The sequence below is a fragment of the Lissotriton helveticus genome, chromosome 2_1 (genome assembly GCF_964261635.1).
Source record: "Lissotriton helveticus chromosome 2_1, aLisHel1.1, whole genome shotgun sequence".
Taxonomy (NCBI): domain Eukaryota; kingdom Metazoa; phylum Chordata; class Amphibia; order Caudata; family Salamandridae; genus Lissotriton; species Lissotriton helveticus.
The window spans coordinates 1,690,298,092-1,690,320,821 of NC_136059.1; the positions used below are offsets into that span (position 1 = coordinate 1,690,298,092).

General features: G+C 41.8%; 1 protein-coding gene and 1 long non-coding RNA gene across 5 annotated transcripts; both read right to left on the reverse strand.

Annotated features, from left to right (window-relative positions):
• Nucleotides 1-1,582: 1,582 nt before the first annotated feature.
• Nucleotides 1,583-8,721, reverse strand: LOC144818851 (uncharacterized). The gene is made up of 3 exons (XR_013607170.1): nucleotides 8,215-8,721; nucleotides 3,058-3,127; nucleotides 1,583-2,065 (listed from the first exon to the last, which is right to left on the reverse strand). It is a non-coding gene; the product is annotated as an uncharacterized LOC144818851 (long non-coding RNA).
• A 48-nt stretch (nucleotides 8,722-8,769) lies between these two features.
• Nucleotides 8,770-12,446, reverse strand: LOC144819906 (uncharacterized). Of its 4 annotated transcripts, none has more exons than XM_078677616.1 (10): nucleotides 12,255-12,446; nucleotides 12,063-12,157; nucleotides 11,383-11,485; nucleotides 11,178-11,280; nucleotides 10,665-10,768; nucleotides 10,520-10,561; nucleotides 10,146-10,247; nucleotides 10,004-10,032; nucleotides 9,798-9,895; nucleotides 8,770-9,694 (listed from the first exon to the last, which is right to left on the reverse strand). In XM_078677616.1, the coding sequence occupies exons 1-9, from the start codon at nucleotides 12,399-12,401 to the stop codon at nucleotides 9,889-9,891; spliced, it is 732 nt and encodes a 243-aa protein (XP_078533742.1). In that variant the 5' UTR covers nucleotides 12,402-12,446; the 3' UTR covers nucleotides 8,770-9,694; nucleotides 9,798-9,888. The 4 variants fall into 4 exon arrangements, with proteins under 4 accessions (XP_078533742.1, XP_078533741.1, XP_078533743.1 ...); XM_078677615.1 differs by having other exon boundaries at nucleotides 8,770-9,325; nucleotides 9,436-9,477; nucleotides 9,633-9,694; nucleotides 9,798-10,247; XM_078677617.1 differs by lacking the exon at nucleotides 10,520-10,561.
• Nucleotides 12,447-22,730: the final 10,284 nt, after the last annotated feature.

Consider the following 22,730-nt stretch of genomic DNA (forward strand, 5'->3'; position numbering starts at 1 on the left):
TAATCATGATAGAGAGGGAGGAAGAAGGAAGGAGAGAGAGGAGATGGAATAGGGTGCAGGAGAGATAAAAAAGAGCAAAAAGGAGAGAGAAGAGAGTGCAGAATGGAGTCAGAGGGCAAGAAAGAGAAGGAGTGCAAGATGGAAATGGAGAACAACATAGGGAAGGAGATAGAAAGTGAAAGTAAAAGCGAGGGCAAAAGGGAAAGCAAGGGAGAGAGAGAAAATGCATGAGGTAAAGAGAGGGTGGGAAAGAGGGCATGAGCAAGAAATAAGTAAGAATGGAGCAGTTGGAAGAGGGTGCAAGAGGGAGATTGATGACAAAGAGAAAAGAGCAGAAAGGAGGGAGATAAAAAGAGAAGCATAATCGAGTGGGAGCAAGGAGGAAAGAGAGAGCAGTTGAAATAGGGGGTAGGAGGGAGAAGGAGAGAGCAGAAAGGAGAGATATATATAGGAGAGCGATAAAGAGAGCAGGAGGGAACAGATTGTGATGGAAGAAAGAAGGTGAGAGAGTGTATATGAAAAAAAGCACAAGAGTGTGAATGTAAGATGGAGTGGGCAAAATAAAGAGAAATAAAGAAGGAATACAAGATAGCGACATAAGGAGGAGAGAAAGAAAGGAGAGAGATGGAAAGGGTATGCAAGAAGAAGAGAGGGTCAAAAGGTAAGAGCATGCGGGAGAGAGATAAAGATAGAAGGAATAGGAAAAGAGATGGCAGGAGAGATAAGCATGATAGAAAAGGGAGAGAGGAAGCAGAAAGGAGAAAGGACGCAGGAAATAGAGAGATAAAGAATGAATTCAAGAGACAGCTACATTTAGGAAGTAGAGAAAGAAAGGAGAGAGATGGAAAGGGTATGCAAGAAGAAGAGGGGCAAAAGGTAACAGAGCAAGAGGGAGAGATAAAGATAGAAGGAATAGGAAAAGAGAGGGCATGAGAGATAAACATGATAGAAAAGGAGGGAGAGAGCAAGCAGAAAGGAGAAAGGACGCAGGAAATAGAGAGATAAAGAATGAATTCAAGAGACAGCTACATCTAGGAAGTAGAGAAAGAAATGAGAGAGATGAAAGGGTATGCAAGAAGAAGAGAGGGGCAAAAGGTAAGAGAGCAAGAGGGAGAGAGATAAAGATAGAAGGAATAGGAAAAGAGAGAGAAGGAGAGATAATCATAATAGGTAAGTAGGGAGAGAGCAAGCATAAGTAAAGAGAGAGCAAGCCGAGACGCAAGATAGAAAGAGCATGAGAGAGAAGGTAAGGAGGAGTAAAAGTGAGAGCAGAATAGAGTGAGTAAAAGAAAGTGCATGATAGAAAGAAAGAGAAGAGGGGAATACAGGAGAGAGTGTAGAAGAGAAAGGATGCAAAAGAGGGAGAGGAAAAAAAAGAAGGAAAGTAGGAGAAAGTGAGTGAAGAATAGAGCAGGAGTAAATAAAATAGAAAGACTGCTGGCAAAATCATGAATGAGATGCAGAGTAAATGCAAGAGAGAGTAAATGCAAGAGAGAGGAAAGGCAAGAATGCAAAATTGAAAGGGAAGGCAAGAGAAGGAGATGTATATATGTTGCATGTGCTGTCTCAGTATCTAAGCATTTGCTGCAGGATGTGGAAGAAGATATAGGGTGTGTGCAGAGACGTATGAACAAAGTCTTGGTTATAAGTTTTCCTTTAGGTTTGACCTCTCTTGATTACGACCTCACCAGTGCAGCTTTCATCTCCAAACTAAATTAAATGTTGTTTATGAGGCAAACTTTTGTGTATAACTATCCAGCAAAGAATGCCCAGTACAGACAGGAAGAACAAAGTCTTAGTTATAAGTTTTCCTTTAGCTTTGACCTCTCTCCTGATTACGACCTCACCAGTGCTGCTTTCATCTCCAAACTAAATTAAATGTTGTTTATAAGGCAAAGTTTTGTGTATAACTATCTAGCAAAGAATGCCCAGTACAGACAGGAAGTACTACCCAAAAATGTCTAAAGTAAAATAAGTTTTAAGTATGAACGTACCGTGTTGAATGAACGAATTTGAAAGATGTGTCCTCGATGGGGCAGTTGCACCAAATGGCAAATTTTTTGTCCTGTAAAAGTAAAATATACTGTTAGCAAAAGATTGAAAGAGTGAGGACATTTGTGTGAAGTATATTAGAAGTTGTAAATAGAGAATTAGAAGCACTAAGAGAGAGCAGAAAGGAGAGAGATATAGAGGAGAGCGATAAAGTAATTGAAAAAAGGAAGAGAGAGTGCAAGAGAGAACGGGAGGAACTAGATTTTGCCAAAAGAACGTGAAGGGTATATAAAGAAGAAAAGCACAAGAGTGTGAAAGTAAGATGGGTAGAGTGTGCAAAATTGAGAGAAATAAAGAAGGAATACAAAAGAGCGAGATATAAGGAGGAGAGAAAGAAGGAGGGTGGAAAGTGTATGGAAGAAGAGAGGGGCAAAAGGTTAAGATATCAAGAGAGTGAGAGAAATAAAGATAGAAGGAATAGGAAAAGAGAAGGTAAAAGAGATAAGCATAATAGATAAGTCGGGAGATAGCAAGCAGAAGGGGGAGGACGCAAAAAATAGAGAGCAGGAGAGAGAAGAAAAGGATGGGTAAAAGTGAGAGCTGAATAGAGAGGGAGTAAAAGAAAGTGTGCATGATAGAAGGAAAGAAGATTAAAACAGGAGAGAGAAGGTATAAGAGAGGGCATGTAAAAAAGAGGGAGAAGAGAAGAAGAAAGAAAGTAGGTGTAATAGTGAGGGAAGAATAGAGCAGGAGTAAATAAAAGAGAAAGAGTGATGGCAAAATGGGAAAGGAGATGCAGAGTAAATGCAAAAGAGATAAAGGCAAAAATGCAAAATTGAACTGGAAGTCAAGAGAATGAGATGTATGTATGTTGCATGTGCTAGCTTAGTATGTAAGCATTTGCTGCCGGGACCTGTAAAGAAGGTGGGGATGAATATATAGGGTGAGGGCAGAAGAGTGAGGATGCAGGAAAGAGAAAGAGAGCAAAAGAAAGAGAAAGTAGGAGAAAAGGAGAAGAATAATGCGAGAGTGAAAGAAAGTAAAATAAATAAAGTATTAACATACCGTGTTTATATAACGAATTTCAAATTGTGTAGTCGATGGGTCAGTTGCAACAAACGTCTACTTTTTTACCCTATAAAACAAAAATAGCATTAGCAAAATATTATGAGTGCAGGCAAAAAAAGCAGTGATTTTCTCATGCAAACTGTGCAAATTGAATCTTAGGTAAAGCTTTGCGTATTAGCGATTAATGCGTTGTAATGTAATAGTATGGCAATTATTTGCGTCACGTTACTGGTTTGTATGTGCCTTTAAAAATATAGAACTCCGCAAATGCACGGAGTGAAAATAAAACAAGGAATGTTGTCAGTGTTTGATTTAATTTCTCGCATCGTGCAAAGCAGTTTGTGAACTAAAGTTGTAACTGAACATATATATATATATATATGTGTGTGTGAAAGATTAGTCTTACCTAAAGAACTGAAATAGATTAACCAAAAACATGGTGAAATTGGCCAAATGTATATACAACACAATTTAATTGTAAAGTGATACGTATTCTTACTGCAAATTAGTTTCACAGAAAGGCATACTTACATGCGCAAACATTTTCATCCTAAATGCACAGTTTGCAAACATTTATATCGTAAATGTACCTATTGGCGATGTATGAAAAAGAACTCAAAGGCATTAAACAAAAACATGGGGAAATTGGGGAAATTGGGCAAATGTATATGCAAGACAATTTAAATCTAAAGTGATACGTATTATTACTGATTTGTTTGCGCGTATAAAAACTGAAAAATGTGCTCGTAATACCGCTGCTCAAAAGAACAGATTACTTTCACAGAAAGGCCTGAACTTACATGCGCAAACATTTTCATCCTAAATGCACAGTTTGCCCATGTATAACTTTGCACTGAAAGTCGTCGTGTCTCACCTTACCCTAACTGTTCTTTATGCTCTCAGTAAATGTAACGGGCCTTCATGCTCTGACTAAATCTAGTGTTGCGACAAACACATGCTTGTGCTCATCTAACTCTCATCCCTACGTTTTGAGCATATTAAATAAAAAAGGAAACAAATTACTTTCACAGAAAGGGCTAAACTTACATGCGCAAACATTTTCCTCCTTTATGCAGTTTACCGATGTATAACTTTGCACTGAAAGTCGTCGTGTCTCACCTTATCCTAACTGTTCTTTATGCTCTCAGTAAATGTAACGGGCCTTCATGCAATGACTAAATCTAGTGTTGCGACAAACACATGCTTGTGCTCATCTAACTCTCAGCCCTACGATTTGAGCATATGAAATAAAATCTGGCATCGCACAAACAAGGCATCCAAAATGTACATAACGACGAATTGCATTAAACAGCAAGGCCTTACAAAGTAAGCATGTGTTCGAATTTTCAAAGGCCATGAATAAAGTAGACATGCGCAAACATTTATATCGTAAATCTACCTACATTTTTCTCCTAAATGCACAGTTTGCCGATGTATAACTTTGCACTGAAACTCGTCGGTCTCACCTTATCCTAACTGTTCTTTATGCTCTCAGTATAAAATCTGGGACAAATGACTTTCACAGAAATGGCTAAACTTACATGCGCAAACATTTTCCTCCTTTATGCAGTTTACCGATGTATAACTTTGCACTGAAAGTCGTCGTGTCTCACCTTATCCTAACTGTTCTTTATGCTCTCAGTAAATGTAACGGGCCTTCATGCAATGACTAAATCTAGTGTTGCGACAAACACATGCTTGTGCTCATCTAACTCTCAGCCCTACGATTTGAGCATATGAAATAAAATCTGGCATCGCACAAACAAGGCATCCAAAATGTACATAACGACGAATTGCATTAAACAGCAAGGCCTTACAAAGTAAGCATGTGTTCGAATTTTCAAAGGCCATGAATAAAGTAGACATGCGCAAACATTTATATCGTAAATCTACCTACATTTTTCTCCTAAATGCACAGTTTGCCGATGTATAACTTTGCACTGAAACTCGTCGGTCTCACCTTATCCTAACTGTTCTTTATGCTCTCAGTATAAAATCTGGGACAAATGACTTTCACAGAAATGGCGAAACTTACATGCGCAAACATTTTCCTCTTAAATGCTGAGTTTGCCGATGTATAACTTTGCACTGAAAGTCGTCGTGTCTCACCTTATCCTAACTGTTCTTTATGCTCTCAGTAAATGTAACGGGCCTTCATGCAATGACTAAATCTAGTGCTGCGACAAACACATGCTTGTGCTCAGCTAACTGTCAGCCCTACGATTTGAGCATATTAACTAAAAAAGGGGACAAATTACTTTCACAGAAAGGGCTAAACTTACATGCGCAAACATTTTCCTCATAAATGCATTTTGCCGATGTATAACTTTGCACTGAAAGTCGTCGTGTCTCACCTTATCCTAACTGTTCTTTATGCTCTCAGTAAATGTAACGGCCCTTCATGCTCTGACTAAATCGAGTGTTGCGCCAAACACATGCTTGTGCTCAGTTAACTCTCAGCCCTACGATTTGAGCATATGAACTAAAATCTGGCATCGCACAAACAAGGCATCCAAAATGTACATAATGAGGAATTGGATTAAACAGCAAGGCCTTACAAAGTAAGCATGTGTTCTAATTTTCAAAGGCCATGAATAAAGTCGACATGCGCAAAAATTTATATCGTAAATCTACCTACATTTTTCTCCTAAATGCACAGTTTCCCGATGTATAACTTTGCACTGAAACTCGTCGGTCTCACCTTATCCTAACTGTTCTTTATGCTCTCAGTAAATGTAACAGGCCTTCATGCTTTGACTAAATGTAGTGTTGCGACAAATACATGCTTGTGGTCAGCTAACTCAGCCCCACGATTTCTGCATATAAAAAAAAATGTGGCATCGCACAAACAAGGCAACCAAAATGTACATAATGGCGAATTTGAATAAACAGAGGTCCTTACAATGTAAGCATTTGTTTGAATTTGAAAAGTTCATGAATAAAGGAGACATGCGACAACATTCATATCGTAAATGTACCTATTGGCGATGTACCAAAAAGTACTCAAACGCATTAGACAAAAACATGGTGAAATTGGACAAACGTATAGGCACCACAATTTAATTCTAAAGTCATTCATATTATTACTGCTTTGTTTGCGTGTGTAAAACTGCAAATTGTGGTCGTAATACCGCTGCTCAAAAGGACAAATTACTTTCACAGACAGGCAAGTAACTTACAGTTTATGTCGAAAGGCTTTGTTTGCGCGTATAAAAACTGAAAAATGTGCTCGTAATACCGCTGCTCAAAAGAACAGATTACTTTCACAGAAAGGCCTGAACTTACATGCGCAAACATTTTCATCCTAAATGCACAGTTTGCCCATGTATAACTTTGCACTGAAAGTCGTCGTGTCTCACCTTACCCTAACTGTTCTTTATGCTCTCAGTAAATGTAACGGGCCTTCATGCTCTGACTAAATCTAGTGTTGCGACAAACACATGCTTGTGCTCATCTAACTCTCATCCCTACGATTTGAGCATATTAAATAAAAAAGGAAACAAATTACTTTCACAGAAAGGGCTAAACTTACATGCGCAAACATTTTCCTCCTTTATGCAGTTTACCGATGTATAACTTTGCACTGAAAGTCGTCGTGTCTCACCTTATCCTAACTGTTCTTTATGCTCTCAGTAAATGTAACGGGCCTTCATGCAATGACTAAATCTAGTGTTGCGACAAACACATGCTTGTGCTCATCTAACTCTCAGCCCTACGATTTGAGCATATGAAATAAAATCTGGCATCGCACAAACAAGGCATCCAAAATGTACATAATGACGAATTGCATTAAACAGCAAGGCCTTACAAAGTAAGCATGTGTTCGAATTTTCAAAGGCCATGAATAAAGTAGACATGCGCAAACATTTATATCGTAAATCTACCTACATTTTTCTCCTAAATGCACAGTTTGCCGATGTATAACTTTGCACTGAAACTTGTCGGTCTCACCTTATCCTAACTGTTCTTTATGCTCTCAGTATATGACTTTCACAGAAATGGCGAAACTTACATGCGCAAACATTTTCCTCTTAAATGCTGAGTTTGCCGATGTATAACTTTGCACTGAAAGTCGTCGTGTCTCACCTTATCCTAACTGTTCTTTATGCTCTCAGTAAATGTAACGGGCCTTCATGCAATGACTAAATCTAGTGTTGCGACAAACACATGCTTGTGCTCAGCTAACTTTCAGCCCTACGATTTGAGCATATTAACTAAAAAGGGACAAATTACTTTCACGGAAAGGGCTAAACTTACATGCGCAAACATTTTCCTCATAAATGCAGTTTGCCGATGTATAACTTTGCACTGAAAGTCGTCGTGTCTCACCTTATCCTAACTGTTCTTTATGCTCTCAGTAAATGTAACGGCCCTTCATGCTCTGACTAAATCGAGTGTTGCGCCAAACACATGCTTGTGCTCAGTTAACTCTCAGCCCTACGATTTGAGCATATGAACTAAAATCTGGCATCGCACAAACAAGGCATCCAAAATGTACCTAATGAGGAATTGGATTAAACAGCAAGGCCTTACAAAGTAAGCATGTGTTCTAATTTTCAAAGGCCATGAATAAAGTAGACATGCGCAAAAATTTATATCGTAAATCTACCTACATTTTTCTCCTAAATGCACAGTTTCCCGATGTATAACTTTGCACTGAAACTCGTCGGTCTCACCTTATCCTAACTGTTCTTTATGCTCTCAGTAAATGTAACAGGCCTTCATGCTTTGACTAAATGTAGTGTTGCGACAAATACATGCTTGTGGTCAGCTAACTCAGCCCCACGATTTCTGCATATAAAAAAAAATGTGGCATCGCACAAACAAGGCATCCAAAATGTACATAATGGCGAATTTGAATAAACAGAGGTCCTTACAATGTAAGCATTTGTTTGAATTTGAAAAGTTCATGAATAAAGGAGACATGCAACAACATTCATATCGTAAATGTACCTATTGGCGATGTACCAAAAAGTACTCAAACGCATTAAACAAAAACATGGTGAAATTGGACAAACGTATAGACAACACAATTTAATTCTAAAGTCATTCATATTATTACTGCTTTGTTTGCGTGTGTAAAACTGCAAATTGTGGTCGTAATACCGCTGCTCAAAAGGACAAATTACTTTCACAGACAGGCAAGTAACTTACAGTTTATGTCGAAAGGCTCCAGTCCGCTGTCTCGAAGTATACCTCCTGAGATCGGTCGAGAAATCGAGAGGCTCCAGTCCACTGTCTCGAAGTATACCTTCTGAGCTCGCTCGAAGAAATGTTTCTTTCCGTGGCTGTAGTCCTTTACATACTGTGGAAGACAAAAAACGCAGTTAGTTCATTAAATAACAAAAGACTTGCAAAGTTTGTTGTTAAGAACATGTAGGTGAGATGTTGTTTAGGATGTTGCTGTCTCGACATATGTAAATTGCTGATAGGAGGCTGTCTGGCCGAATGAAAAGGTCGTGGATGCTGTGACTCGTTAGAGTACTTAGTGGCTATGTGCGACTTTAGCCGATCTTGAATATCAAAGCTTAGTGGTAGACGAGTTGGCGCCACGCTGCCTGCAAATACAAAAAGAAGTGCTGGTGAATATCATTTTGTTAAAGTAGAAAAACACGATAGCTCTTTGCAATAATTCCCTACACAGAAAGCACACGATATAAAATAAATATTAAAGTAAGCATAATATATGTATTTAAAAATATAGAGCATTCAAAGAAACAAAACAGTTTTATTTTACAAAAGACAAAATCTATTCAATCTCTTACATGAAAAGCCTTGCACCATGAAGACAGCGAGCCAAAGATCACAAAAGACACCAGCAAAGGCACCAAGCAGTTGAGGCGATACGAAAGTACGTACCTAAAAAAGAAGCCGAAAAGAGAGATTAATATCGAACATGTTAAATAGCTTACTTGCACCACGAACAAAGCGCACGTAGGCAACGTCCGAACATATAAAGGAAACACGAGAGAGCTGCAAAACAAAAATATATTCCAAGATTAGAAGCAAAGGAGCATGAAGTTACCTGTAACAAAACAGTAATTACATAACAAAGTATGTACTACGAGTCGCACTTACCTGAATAGTCAGGGCAAGATCACCATACAAAATGGCGAACAAAAACACATGAGCTCCACTTATTACTTTGGAAAAAAAACAAAATCACCTACCTGAAAGTCCTTGCACCACGAAAACAGCGAGTCAAAGATGACAAAACAAAATGGCTAACGGAAATAGTTACCCCCACCACGCCGCCGACAGATTCCTGCAAATAAAGGAAAAGAAATGAAGTCAGAAATTACTTTTGAAACGTAAAAAACACTCCGGGTATTCGAAAGTGACAGTAATTGTTTAGTTACAAAACACATCGCTTACCTGCAAGTCGTCACGCCACGGATGAGACCAGACAGGGAAACACTAGAGAGAACAGGCCAAAAAAGAAACATCAGAAGAACATAAACCAAATAGCCCGAACACCTGTTACGTTAAATCTACAACACCTGTAAGAAAATACAAATTACATTCGAATCTATCTACACCGAGTCGCAGTAATACATGACCACAGCGCTTACCTTAAAGTCGTTCGTCCACGGGGAAGGAAACCCGACACGTCACGGCAGGCTACACGGAAACACTAGAGAGAACAGCCCAAAAAAGAAACATTAAAACAATATCAACCAAAAAGGCTGAACACCTGTAAAAGAAATACTAATTACATTACAATTTAAATCGCGTACCTGAAATCCCTTGGACCAAGGAGACGGAGACAAACAGCCAAAGATCCCATGACAAAATGGCGACCGGAAATCGTTCCCACGCCGCCGCCGTTCAATTCCTGCAAAGAAAGGAAGATACATAAACTCAAAAATACCTTTTCCAAGTTAAAAAACTCCCGGGCATTGAAAAGGGACAGTCATTTGTTACAAAACACAACATGGCTTACCTGCAAGTCGTCACGCCACGAATGAGACCCTACACAAAAACACAAAAGAGACAATCCCAAAAAAGAAATACATTACAATATAAACAAAACAGGCTGAACACATAAAAGAAATTACAATGACATACAAATGCCAATCGCATACCTGAAATTCATCGTACCACGGAGACAGACACCGAGCGAAGCAAGAATCCAAAGACAAAATGGCGACCGGAAACCGTGACCACGCCGCGACGCCGAAAAATACCTGCAAAGAAAGTTAGAAAAATTAATTCTAAAAAACGCTTTTCAAAGTTACAAAAACTCAGAGTCATTAAAAAGAGACAGTCATTTATTAATTACAAAACACACCATCGCTTACCTGTAAGTCGTCACGCCACGAAGGAGACCCGACACGGAAACATTAGAGAGAACAGGCCCAAAAAATAACTACATTACAATATAAACACAAGAGACTGAACACATATAAAAAATTACAATGACATAAAAATGTAAATTAAAAAACACACCATCGCTTACCTGCAAGTCGTCACGCCACGAAGGAGACCCGACACAAAAACACTAGAGAGAACAGGCCCCAAAAATAAATACATAACAATATAAACAAAATAGACTGAATACATATAAAATAAATTACAATGACATAAAAATGTAAATCGCATACCTGAAATCCATCGTACCACGAAGCCAGACACCGAGCGCAAAATGGCGACCGGAAACCGTGACCACGCCCAGATACCGGGACCACGCAGCGACGCCGAAAAAAACCTGCAAAAGAAGTGAGATAAATAAATTCTAAAAAAAGCTTTACAAAGTTACAAAAACTCAGTCATTAAAAAGAGACAGTCATTTATTAATTACAACACACACCATCGCTTACCTGCAAGTCGTCACGCCACGAAGGCGACCCGACACGGAAACATTAAAGAGAACAGGCCCAAAAAATAAATACATTACAATAAAAACAGAATAGGCTGAACACATAAAAGAAATTACAGCGACATAAAAATGTAAATTAAAAAACACACCATCGCTTACCTGCAAGTCGTGACGCCACGGAGGAGACCCGACACGGAAACATTAGAGAGAACAAGCGCAAAATATATAAAACAAATAGGCTAAAGACTGTAGAACACATAAAACAAATTACAATTACATACAAATTTAAATCGCGTACCTGAAATCCATCGTACCACGAAGCCAGACACCGAGCGCAAAATGGCGACCGGAAACCGTGACCACGCCCAAAACCGTGACCACGCCGCGACGCCGAAAAATACCTGCAACGAAATTGAGAAATTAATTTCTAAAACACTTTGCAAAGTTATAAAAAGTAGAACACATAAAAAAATTACAATTACATACAAATTTAAATCGCGTACCTGAAATCCATCGTACCACGAAGACAGACACCGAGCGCAAAATGGCGACCGGAAAGCGTGACCACGCCCAAAACCGGGACCACGCAGCGACGCCGAAAAAAACCTGCAAAAGTGAGATAAATTAATTCTAAAAAAAGCTTTACAAAGTTACAAAAACTCACAGTCATTAAAAAGAGACAGTCATTTATTAATTACAACACACACCATCGCTTACCTGCAAGTCGTCACGCCACGAAGGCGACCCGACACGGAAACATTAGAGAGAACAGGCCCAAAAAATAAATACATTACAATAAAAACAGAATAGGCTGAACACATAAAAGAAATTACAGCGACATAAAAATGTAAATTAAAAAACACACCATCGCTTACCTGCAAGTCGTCACGCCACGGAGGAGACCCGACACGGAAACATTAGAGAGAACAGGCGCAAAATATATAAAACAAATAAGACAGTCATTTATATTACAAAAGACCCCTTCGCTTACCTGCAAGAAATCCCTTGGAGCACGGAGACGGAGACAGACAGTGAGCCAAGGATCCCGACCGGAAATTGTTCCCCCCACCGGGCCGTCCCAAATACCTGCATAAAAGACCAACAAAAAATACGTGATTAAACATTTCGGATGGGGCATTGAAAAAAGACAGTCATTTATATTACAAAAGCCCCCATCGCTTACCTGCAAGAAATCCCTTGGAGCACGGAGACGGAGACAGACAGCGAGCCAAGGATCCCGACCGGAAATTGTTCCCCCCACCGGGCCGTCCCAAATACCTGCAGAAAAGAACAACAAAAAATACGTGATTAAACATTTCGGCTGGGGCATTCAAAAAAGACAGTCATTTAGATTACAAAAGCACCCATCGCTTACCTGCAAGAAATCCCTTGGAGCACGGAGACGGAGACAGACAGCGAGCCAAGGATCCCGACCGGAAATTGTTCCCCCCACCGGGCCGTCGCAAAATACCTGCAGAGAACAACAACAAAAAAAAGTGATTAAACATTTCGGATGGGGCATTCAAAAGAGACAGTCATTTATTTTTACAAAAGACACCATCGCTTACCTGCAATTTGTTCCGACACAGACAAACAAACCCGACACGTCAGCAAAACAGGTCCCGGCAACCTGCAGAGAACAACAAAAAAAAAAAACGTGATTAAACATTTCGGCTGGGGCATTCAAAACAGACAGTCATTTATTTTACAAAAGACACCATCGCTTACCTGCAATTTGTTCCGCCACACACAAAGAAACCCGACACGTCAGCAAAGGCAGGTCCCGGCAATGCCGGACCAGACTCGGGGGCGTTCCCGGCGTCGCGTGACGTCGGCAAAAGCCAAAGAATGTCGGGAACGCCCCCGTGTCTGGTCCGGCATTGACGGACAGGCCCCTCGTCCAATGGCAAGGCTCCATTTACGGAGCCAGCCAATCAATGACGAGGGCCGACCCAAAGCCACACTACAGTTCTCATCAGGTTTTCGCCTGCGCGAAAAAGCTGCGCAGAGCGCAGCTTTCGCCAGGCAAAACCTAAAAACGAACCCACAGCTTTTGTGGGGGCGGTAAAGATACGCGTTTTGTTGGTTTCTCACCTATCTTTGGTGAGGACTACTAAAACTAGTATAAAAGACGGACTCACTACCTTGTGGGCACGGTAAAGATACATGTTTTTGTGTGTTTCTCACTTATTTTATGAGGACTACTAAACTAGTATAAAAGACGGACTCACTACCTTGTGGGCACGGTAAAGATACATGTTTTTGTGGGTTTCTCACTTATTTTGTGAGGACTACTAAACTAGTATAAAAGACGGACTCACCTCTTTCGTGGGTACGGTAAAGATATTTGTTCTGTTTGTGTTTTTCTCACTTCTAAAATCTTTGAAAGTCTTGCCATCATGCCTATTTTCTCGAAAATACGTAAGATTGCAACCAAAAGGAGTATTCTTGAGAAGGAAATTCCCCTTCCTCCTCGGGATACTACAGGACACTTCATGTATGCAAAACATGGTGTCGGTGCACTTATTTATTGTGATTTATGGGTAGAATATAATAAAGACCTAGAACTCAGATATAGATGGCCTGAAAATGGTAGTTTTGATATGGAGTGTATTATGAAATTAGAGGAACAGTTATGGAAGAAAAAGAGAGTCCGCCAGTCACAGAGTGACTCAGTAGAATTATGGAGAAAAGAAGCCCATAGGAGGCAACAGAAGGAATTGCATAAAGTTGAAAAGGGTAAGAGAATGTCAGAGCAGGCCAGGAAAGAACAGTTACAAGAAATAGGGAAAGAAGTAGTTAGTGAAAGGAATAAACGGGAACAATCAGCCATTTCTACTGGTTTTTATCCTGTATTGCCATCTGCACCGGAAAACATTAACATTGCATCAGCACAGCCTACAGCCCCACTACCAGAGGATACTTTAACCAATTTCCTCTTAGATACTCCACCTCCATATGAGGTTCCAGTAATTCAACACCCTCTGCCTCCGCCACCCCTTTTACAACATAACGCACCACCTCTCACTCCAGAAGGGGGTGCCGTAGGTCCAGACCCAGGTAAAACAATTCCCGACTGCCCCTATGACCCAACTCCGAGCAACACAGGGGAGGCGGGCCGAATAAGTAAAATACTTCATGACTCCTGGGAAGAAATAAGACATCTACCAGCAATTGACACGTTTCTTCAAGCGGCCTCTGAGTTTCTTCGTACTGGAGAGAACTCACGAGCCATTAACGCTATGACTACAAGAAGATCACACCCTGTAAAAATGCACATGTATAGGTTCCTCCTTTGCTGCTTCATAAAACACATACAAGCAGAGGAAAGAAATGTACCAGTTTCACTTTTTGAATAATTAGATTCCGCATCCGACCACACTAGTCTAGAACTTATAAATGATGCACTAGACAGGTTCACCCGTAAGGTGACCCTTATTCTGCAAAACTTGCAAACAAATGAAGAGAATAAGAAACTTGAGGAGGAAATTACTGAACCTACTGAAAAAGTCCTACCCGTTCGTTCTTCCGCCCTTAATTCACGAACACCCCCGCCTACATTCCTCCAAGGTCACTCTGAACGGTCATCTCCAGATGAGTTATTTGAAAATACATCCAATGCATTAGACTACTGGTTAGACCAGGAACCTCCGCTTACACCGGAGGAGGAGGAAATAGCCAGAACTGCGACCCTATGGGTCTCTCAATATAAGATATATGACAATGATCTCATAGCCCAACTTTTTCTAGCATTACCACACTCACATCAAAGATTAGCAAGTCTCTACATGGTACAACATCTCATCACACTCAATGACACTCATTTTAAACATGATCCAAGACTCGAAGATTTTCTGTCTGACTGCGCTGATAACATGTTCCTCCACAATAGTTCAGTTTTTCTCAACACATTTATAGATTTTAGACAGAAATACCAGAAAAAGACTGAATATAAATCTTTCAATAATATGTGTGGATCAACTAACAGACTCCCTCAAACACGCCAGTTCCCCATGAGAGAGGTCCACCCCAGAGCTGACACAAATGGAGCGCTACAACGCGTCTTCATTTATGTACCCTTGACAAAACTTGAGTTACTAGGGATGAAAGAGATGGTTCCCTCCCACTCAAAGGATCCTGCTGGATTCTTTAAGAAATAAGGAGATGTATTAATGATGGGAACATATACTCTTTCTGATATCACAGCAATTCTGAAATTATTGTTGCCATCAGGTATATATTACAAACTAAGAGAAAAAGATTGGGAAGTAGCAGGTGAACACATTAGATGGACTGAACTTCAGAATGACGAAAATACTAGAGTAGCAGGTCAAGGTATAGGAGACAGACTAAAAGCACTTCCTGGCACTATTTTAAAGGTGCTACCACAGTTACTAACAGTGAAAAAGGAGGACTGGGATGCCATTTCCTCCTGCAAACAGAAACATGGTGAAGACATTGGAGATTATTACACCAGACTTGAAAAGTGTTTTGCGGTAAATAGCGGCCTTACGCCGACAAGTGAAGCTTACCCGCATCTGTTTGTTTCCAAATTAGTAGATAACGCCTTGCCAGCCATTAAGGACAGAGTACTAAAAGTAGAAAGTACCTGGCAAGCACATACACCTCCACAGGTGTTACAAATGCTACAATATCACCAGAATCGCATTAGGGATGAAGAAGAAAATAAGAAACGCATGAAAGACACAAAGATGAAAGCATTAGTAGCCCAAACTTCACCCCAGCGTCAACAGACACCAAGTAGCCAGACAAATATAAAAAGCACTTGTAATTATTGCAAAAAGATGGGACACTTCGTTAAAGATTGCCCTGTCTTAAAGCACAATTTGGCTACTGGTAAGACACAGCCACGTCCATATCAGCCAAAACAGAATGGTTCCCTAGACAGTTCAACACCTTCAGTTCCACTGACAACACAAATGGCCCAAATGAATATTATAGACAGCGCCTACACTGAATATTACCCAGATTTCTCATGATGTTGCCCAGAGAGAGAAGATGACAAACTGCCCTTAATCCCCATTCCAGTAGATCAGACAGGTCCATTTATAGAGGTCCGACTTCTTGGGGAGGATAGGAAGTTTCTACTAGACACTGGGGCCAGTAAAACAACAATAAGCCATCAAGAGGTCCCAGAGGCTCCTCTCTCGGGTTCAAAAAGTATTTCTCTGGGTTTCTCGGGACAACCTGTGACAAACGTCACGTCAAAGCCACTGCCCTTGCAGGTTGGTCCCCTCATGACAACTACAGATCTTATATTGACAAAATCATGTCCAGAAAACTTGCTTGGTATAAAAACATTGAAAGAATTAGGAGCTGTCATTGTTTGCTCACCTACAGATGTCAGACTATTTCTGCGAGATTTCAAGGGCCACTACACAAGTAGAGAATTAGATGAGCGTTTGAAAGATTTGCCACACACCCTGTGGGCCACTGATTCCACCACAGTAGGATGTATGGAAATAACACCTCACAAGGTTACACTGAAAGAGGGAGCCCAACTACCACGTATAAGGCAATACAAAATTCCACCTCAGGCTGAACAAGCATTAATGTTAATTATTCAGGACCTAATACAGTCAGGTGTGATTAAGGAAACAACTTCTAAAATTCACAAGAGCTCCTCAAGGTCTCACAGAGAGTCCAAGCGTATATAGCCAAGCATTAAAAAGACAACTAGATACTGTTCAAATGCCCACGGATACAGCCATACTACAATATGTTGATGATATCCTCATTACGGCCAGATCTGACGCAGCATGTGCTAAAGCATCACTACTAGTACTAGAATTCCTAGCTGCAAATGGCCATAAAGTTTCCCCTGGTAAGCTCCAATTTTGTTTACAGCAAGTGGCATACTTAGGGCACTTGCTGTCAAAGGAGGGTAGGCAGCTTACACAGGAACGCATCCAGCTCATACTACAAATACCACAACCAACAACACAGAAACAAGTTCGAGCCTTTGTTGGTCTCACCTCATATTGTAGACAGTGGATCCCACAATTTGCACTCATTTCCAAACCGTTAGTGCAGCTGACAACACTCGAAGCTGGCGCTACTCCACAATTACCCTGGACAGATGAACACATGCAAGCCTTTCAGTCTCTTAAAAAAGCTATGTGTCAAGCCCCAGTGCTGGCAACACCTAATTACACCAAAGATTTTACATTATTTGTAACAGAAAACTCAGGTACAGCACTATCAGTTCTGACCCAACTTCAAGCAGACAAACATAAACCATGTGGTTATTTTTCAAGCACATTAGATCCAGTAGCACAAGCATTGCCTGCATGTCTAAAATCAGTAGCAGCTATTGCACAAGCTATTAGACAAAGCGATTCTATTGTATTGGGACATCATCTGATAGTTCAGGTCCCACACGCTGTAGAACTTCTGTTAAACAGAACACAAACACAGCATCTGACAATAGCCAGACTCACCGGATATGAGATGACACTTTTTCAGCCACACATTGAGATTAGACGCTGCAACATTTTAAACCCAGCAACACTGTTGCCACTGACCTCTCCTACTGAAGAAATTTACGATTGTATTGACATATTTGATTTAGTGACCAAACCAAGACCAGATTTACAAGATACTCCCCTTGCTAAGGCAGAAATGACAGTCTTTGTTGATGGTTCATGTATAAGACTCCCCACAGGAGAATTAGCAGCAGCCTATGCCGTCACAAATGGTACAGACACTTTAGAAGCACACAAGATAGAGATACTGTCGGCACAGGCAGCAGAACTCATAGCCCTAACACGAGCATGTCACTTAGCAAAAGGAAAGTCAGTTAACATCTACACTGATTCACAATATGCCTTTGGAGTTGTACACAACTTCGGTACATTGTGGAGAGAGAGAGGATTTCTCACATCACATGGGTCCAGAATACAGCATGCTACACTCATCACTGCCCTCTTAGAGGCCAGCCAGTTACCAGAGAAAATCGCAGTGCTAAAATGTAAAGCGCACACAAAAGGAACAGATGAAATATCAAAAGGAAATGATTCTGCAGACAGTGCAGCCAAGTTAGCAGCAAACACAGAATTAAGTATACCACATCGCCAATATACAATACGAGACCCCTTTTCTGACATCCAGGATGTCCAAAGTCACGCCACACCACAGGAACTGCTAGAATGGAAGGAAAAAGGAGGGGTCCTTACAGATCAAGGCTGGATGACACCTGAAAGAGCAGTATGGTTTCTACCGGATGCCATGGTACAGGTTATGGTAAACACCATACATGGACCAGCGCATCTGGGAGAAAAAGCAATGTTAGACAGCATACAGAATATATGGCACAACAAACATTTGAGAACTGCAGCCAAACAAAAAGTTAAAACGTGCATGATTTGTAATCAGTTCAACCCAGGAAAAGGCACAAAGGTGGAACAGGGAGGATTCCAACCCCCTGACCATCCATTTGAAGTTCTCCAGATGGACTATATCCAGATGGAGAGATGTAGAAGTCACAAGTATGTACTAGTTGTAGTGTGTGCTCTGACCAGATGGACAGAAGCCTATCCCGTCCCAGATTACACTGCAACGACAACTGCTAAACAATTAGTTAGAGAGTTTTTCCCGAGGTATGGGTTGCCCCGTGTCATCTACTCAGATAACGGCCAACCTTTTTCATCTGAACTCATGAAGCAAGTGTCTCTTCTGTTAGGGTACACTTGGAAGTTTCACTGTGTAAGACATCCTCAGGCAGCAGGTCTAGTAGAAAGACACAACCAAACTTTGTAGACAAAATTGGCCAAGATATGCACTGACAAAGGCGTGGACTGGATGGTAGCCTTACCGGTTGCCCTCTTTTACATGCGTATAGTAGCCCATTCAAGAACTGGCTTATCTCCATATGAAGTGGTCTTTGGCAGACCACCAAATATGTGGGGTACGCCAAGGCCTAAAAGAATAACAGATGTTGACAGTACTATGCTGACTGACTACCTGGCTTCCTTGATGTCTGCACTCCAATCTTGTCGTTCTCAGGTTGCTGCCACCTTCCCTGACAAAACCAACCCGGAAGAACACGCCATCCGACCCGGGGACTGGGTCCTCGTGAGGAACTTCGACCGGACCAGCCCCCTCCAGCCCAGGTGGAAGAAGCCAAGACTCGTACTACTAACAACACGGACCGCAGTGAAGGTCGAGGGCAGGAAGGGCTGGCTCCACGCAAGCCACTGCCGTAAACATTTTGGACAAAAAGACACTGTTGCTGATGGCCCTGCCAATCCCACTGACATTGTGACTGAACAATCTTTATTACCTTTGGAACTAACCCCACAACAGGACTACAAATCAAAGTTAAGGTCTGCCATTCGGACTCTGGCTAATTAAGTCCATTGGGCGTCGGTCCAGTGGTGAAGCGGTTGGAGCATGGGAATGGATTTTAACACCTTGACTATGTGGGAGTAAGAAAAAAATTAACTCTAGAAAAAGACATAATGGTCCTATTATATGTTTGACAGTATTATTTTTCCTCATGGCAGTTATGACGTGTCTTGGTTGGATTCTCCACACTGTTTTTCCTCCAACACAACACACCTCTCATACACCCAACAGCACTCAGGAACACACCTATCACAACCTACCCCCTCATGAACAAGCCCATAGACTAGCCTTGCGAAACAATACCTTCATACAGATGCTACACCGCACTCAGCAGGCCAGTAATAGCACCAATTGTTGGATATGTGGCCGCATCCCACCTCATCAGAAAAAGGGAGGGATGCCTCTTTTTCCTTTCCCATTCTCTTATAATGGAACTTGTGAAGCCTGGTTCGCCCTAATAACAGCTGACGATACTACCCCCATCTCCTGCCCTGACGGAAATAATTCATGCAAGAATGGGTGGCCTTGGGGGGATTTAAACAAGGTACTCAATACTGCCTGTTACCCTAATAAGGAGGGAGATCCTCAGGCGACAGGTACAGTCCTAGAAAGTGAAGAATACAAGCAAGGGAACATGACCATGTCCTACAAGATGTTAAATACCAAACCTAAAAAGAATGCTGGTCCCCCTTCCATCTCGGTCTCACCAGTAAAAGGACACCTGTGCATCCAGAAAAATGGCTCTGTTCCATTAGGACACAGTGACTGTCATACCACTATAAGTTTTGAAGACAGAGGAAAGTCCTCATTTCTAGCATCTCGCCATACTTATTTCATCTGTGGCCAAACGGCCTATGTGCAGCTGTCCTTGAACTGGGGGGGAACTTGCTATATAGCATTCCTGTTACCCCTTGTCTTTGTGGCCCCATCCACTTACCACCGAGACCTCCTAGTGCCCCATGTCAGATCGTCCTGGGGATGGCAACTGCTGTCAGCAGCAGGTATAATATTCTTGATAATAACTGGATGCTGCCTTTGCATCCAATGTGGTCCTGCCCTGTGCGGTCTATGCGCTGCAAAATGCATTCCTAAACCACTTGTCCAGCAGAGAGAAAGGGAAAGAATTATGCTACAAGAATGTATAGATGATCTCATGCAAATTGAGATATAATGTAGGTACACTCTGGGGCAAGGAGGGAATGTGGAAATAAAATTGACAATTGTGCCCCATCATTTCCCTGTTTCTGCCTGACAGCCATTTTCCTCAGACAAACACCCATTTTGTGTGTGACATGCTCTCAGCAACTTGTCTGAAAACTGCCCTTCACATCCCCATTGAATCCTGCACAACCCCTTGCTCCTTGTGGTCGAGCCAATTCCAAGAAGCCTGCCTGTGTCCCTTCCCCCAGTTGGGCCAGAGACTCAGCCACATCCTGTCCATTGTTGGTAACTCAGCCTGTCACACCAACTGCCCTGTGACCACCCCCAACTGAAAGAGGAAGCACAAGGTTGTACACTGTGAACACACACATTTCTGTGGTTCTGCCAATTCTGGGAACCAGCAGCAGATAGTTCCTGTTCTTAACTGTAAGACAGCCTGCACCTGGCATCTTAGTTCATTGACCACCCCTTCCTGTGCTTCAGCCAATTCCCAGAACCAGCAGATAGTTCCTGTTTTAAGAAATAGTTACTGCAAGCCAGAGAGCAGATGGTCTCTGTTTTACACAAGATAGTTCCTCTTTTTGACTCTTGTGGTTCAGCCAATTCCCAGAACCAGCAAGATAGCTCTCTGTTTTACACAAGATGGTTCCTGTTTCTGACATGAAGCACGAGCACCAACCCCAAATGAGGAAGCCTCCCCCTTCCAACTGTCAGACTATTTCACATCGCAAGTCCCCTCACGAAGCCTAAGACACGCCCCCATTTCTTCACAATCTGCTCCTCTTGCTGACCTGTTTGGTCCTCTATTTTGCCTCGTGACCAAGACTGTATAAATGTCCTGCTGTTGAAAATAAAACACCCACTTCAAGAGAGAGACTTGAGAGATTGCTCCTGTGCCCGCTTGGCGCTGGAAGCGCTCCCCTTAACTCGAGTTATTGGTCTCCTCCTCCTTCATTTGAGTACCACGGACTCCTCGCTTTGCATTGACAAGAAATTATGATTTATTAAGCATAGAAATTCAGAAATGAGGTAATAAGTAAATTTAATTTACCACATGGTTGGGAGTATCCTTTCTCGACATCTGTCAGACTCTTGCTCCCATATGCCACGATGTGTCTCAGGGAATCTCTCCCTGGTTGATGTTGTGCCAAAATTGCTTCCAGCCCCACGGGGCTTGAATCCACTGTCAGCTCTGTGCATAGCTTCGGGTCGAAGTAGGCCAGGTGATCTACTGCTGTCACCGCCCTTCTTATCTCCTCAGAGCCTTTGTCGCACTCGCTGGTCCACAGGAAGGTTTGTCCTTGTTTCGTTAGCTCCCTTAGCGGCGCGCTGACAGTGGCGAAGTCTTTGATGTATCGCGCGTAGTAGCTTGCTAGCCCTAGAAATGATCTCACTTCTGTCACATCTGTGGGCTTTTTTGCCTTTTCCAGTGTTTCCACCTTGCTGTGGTCTGGCCGCATTCCTCTTTTGGAAAAGATATGACCGAAAAATACCAGCTCGTTCCGCCCCAGTTCGCATTTTTCTTCATTTAGTGTCAGACCTGCTTCTTCCAGATGTGAACATACCTCTCGTAAGGCAGTGTCATGCTCTTCGTCTGATTTGCCGAACACCAGGATGTCATCGCTATAGTTCAGGCTGTTCTTGACCGGCCTGATGACATGACGAATTGTCTCTTGAAAAATCTCCGCCGCTGATGAGATCCCAAAACTCAACCGTTTATACCTAAATAAGCCTAGATGAGTAGAGAACGTCGTGATGTACCGCGACTGAGGGTCTAGCTCGAGTTGGTGATACCCCTTGCATAGATCTAGTTTTGAGAATCGTCTTGTCCCTGTGAGACAGCTAATCATGTCGTCCAGGTGTGGACCTGGATGTCGTTCACGTTCAATTGCTTTGTTCGGGATCCTCATGTCCACACATATTCTTATTTTCGATTTGTCTTTCTTTGGGACGGCCACGATGGGTGATACCCACGGTGTGGGTCCATCCGCTGGTTCTATGATGTCCTGTTTTAACAGGTCTTCCAGTTCCTCTTTAACTTGTGGTTGTAGGTGTATGGGCACTATTCTGTGATGTTGAGCCACAGGTCTTACAGTTTCATCGATGTGCAACGTTATCTGTCGTCCTTTTAGCTTTCCTAGCCCTTGTAATAGCTTGGGGTATTCTTCTAGAATGTTTTTTTTTCTGACATATTGTATGTCATTTCCATCAGCCCCATCACCTGTGCCGTGACATTGCTCAACAAACATGGCGCTGGGATGTCTCCTTTGAGCACATGTATCTCTTCCGTGAGTCTTTGATCCTTGTATCTTAGTTCTTCTTT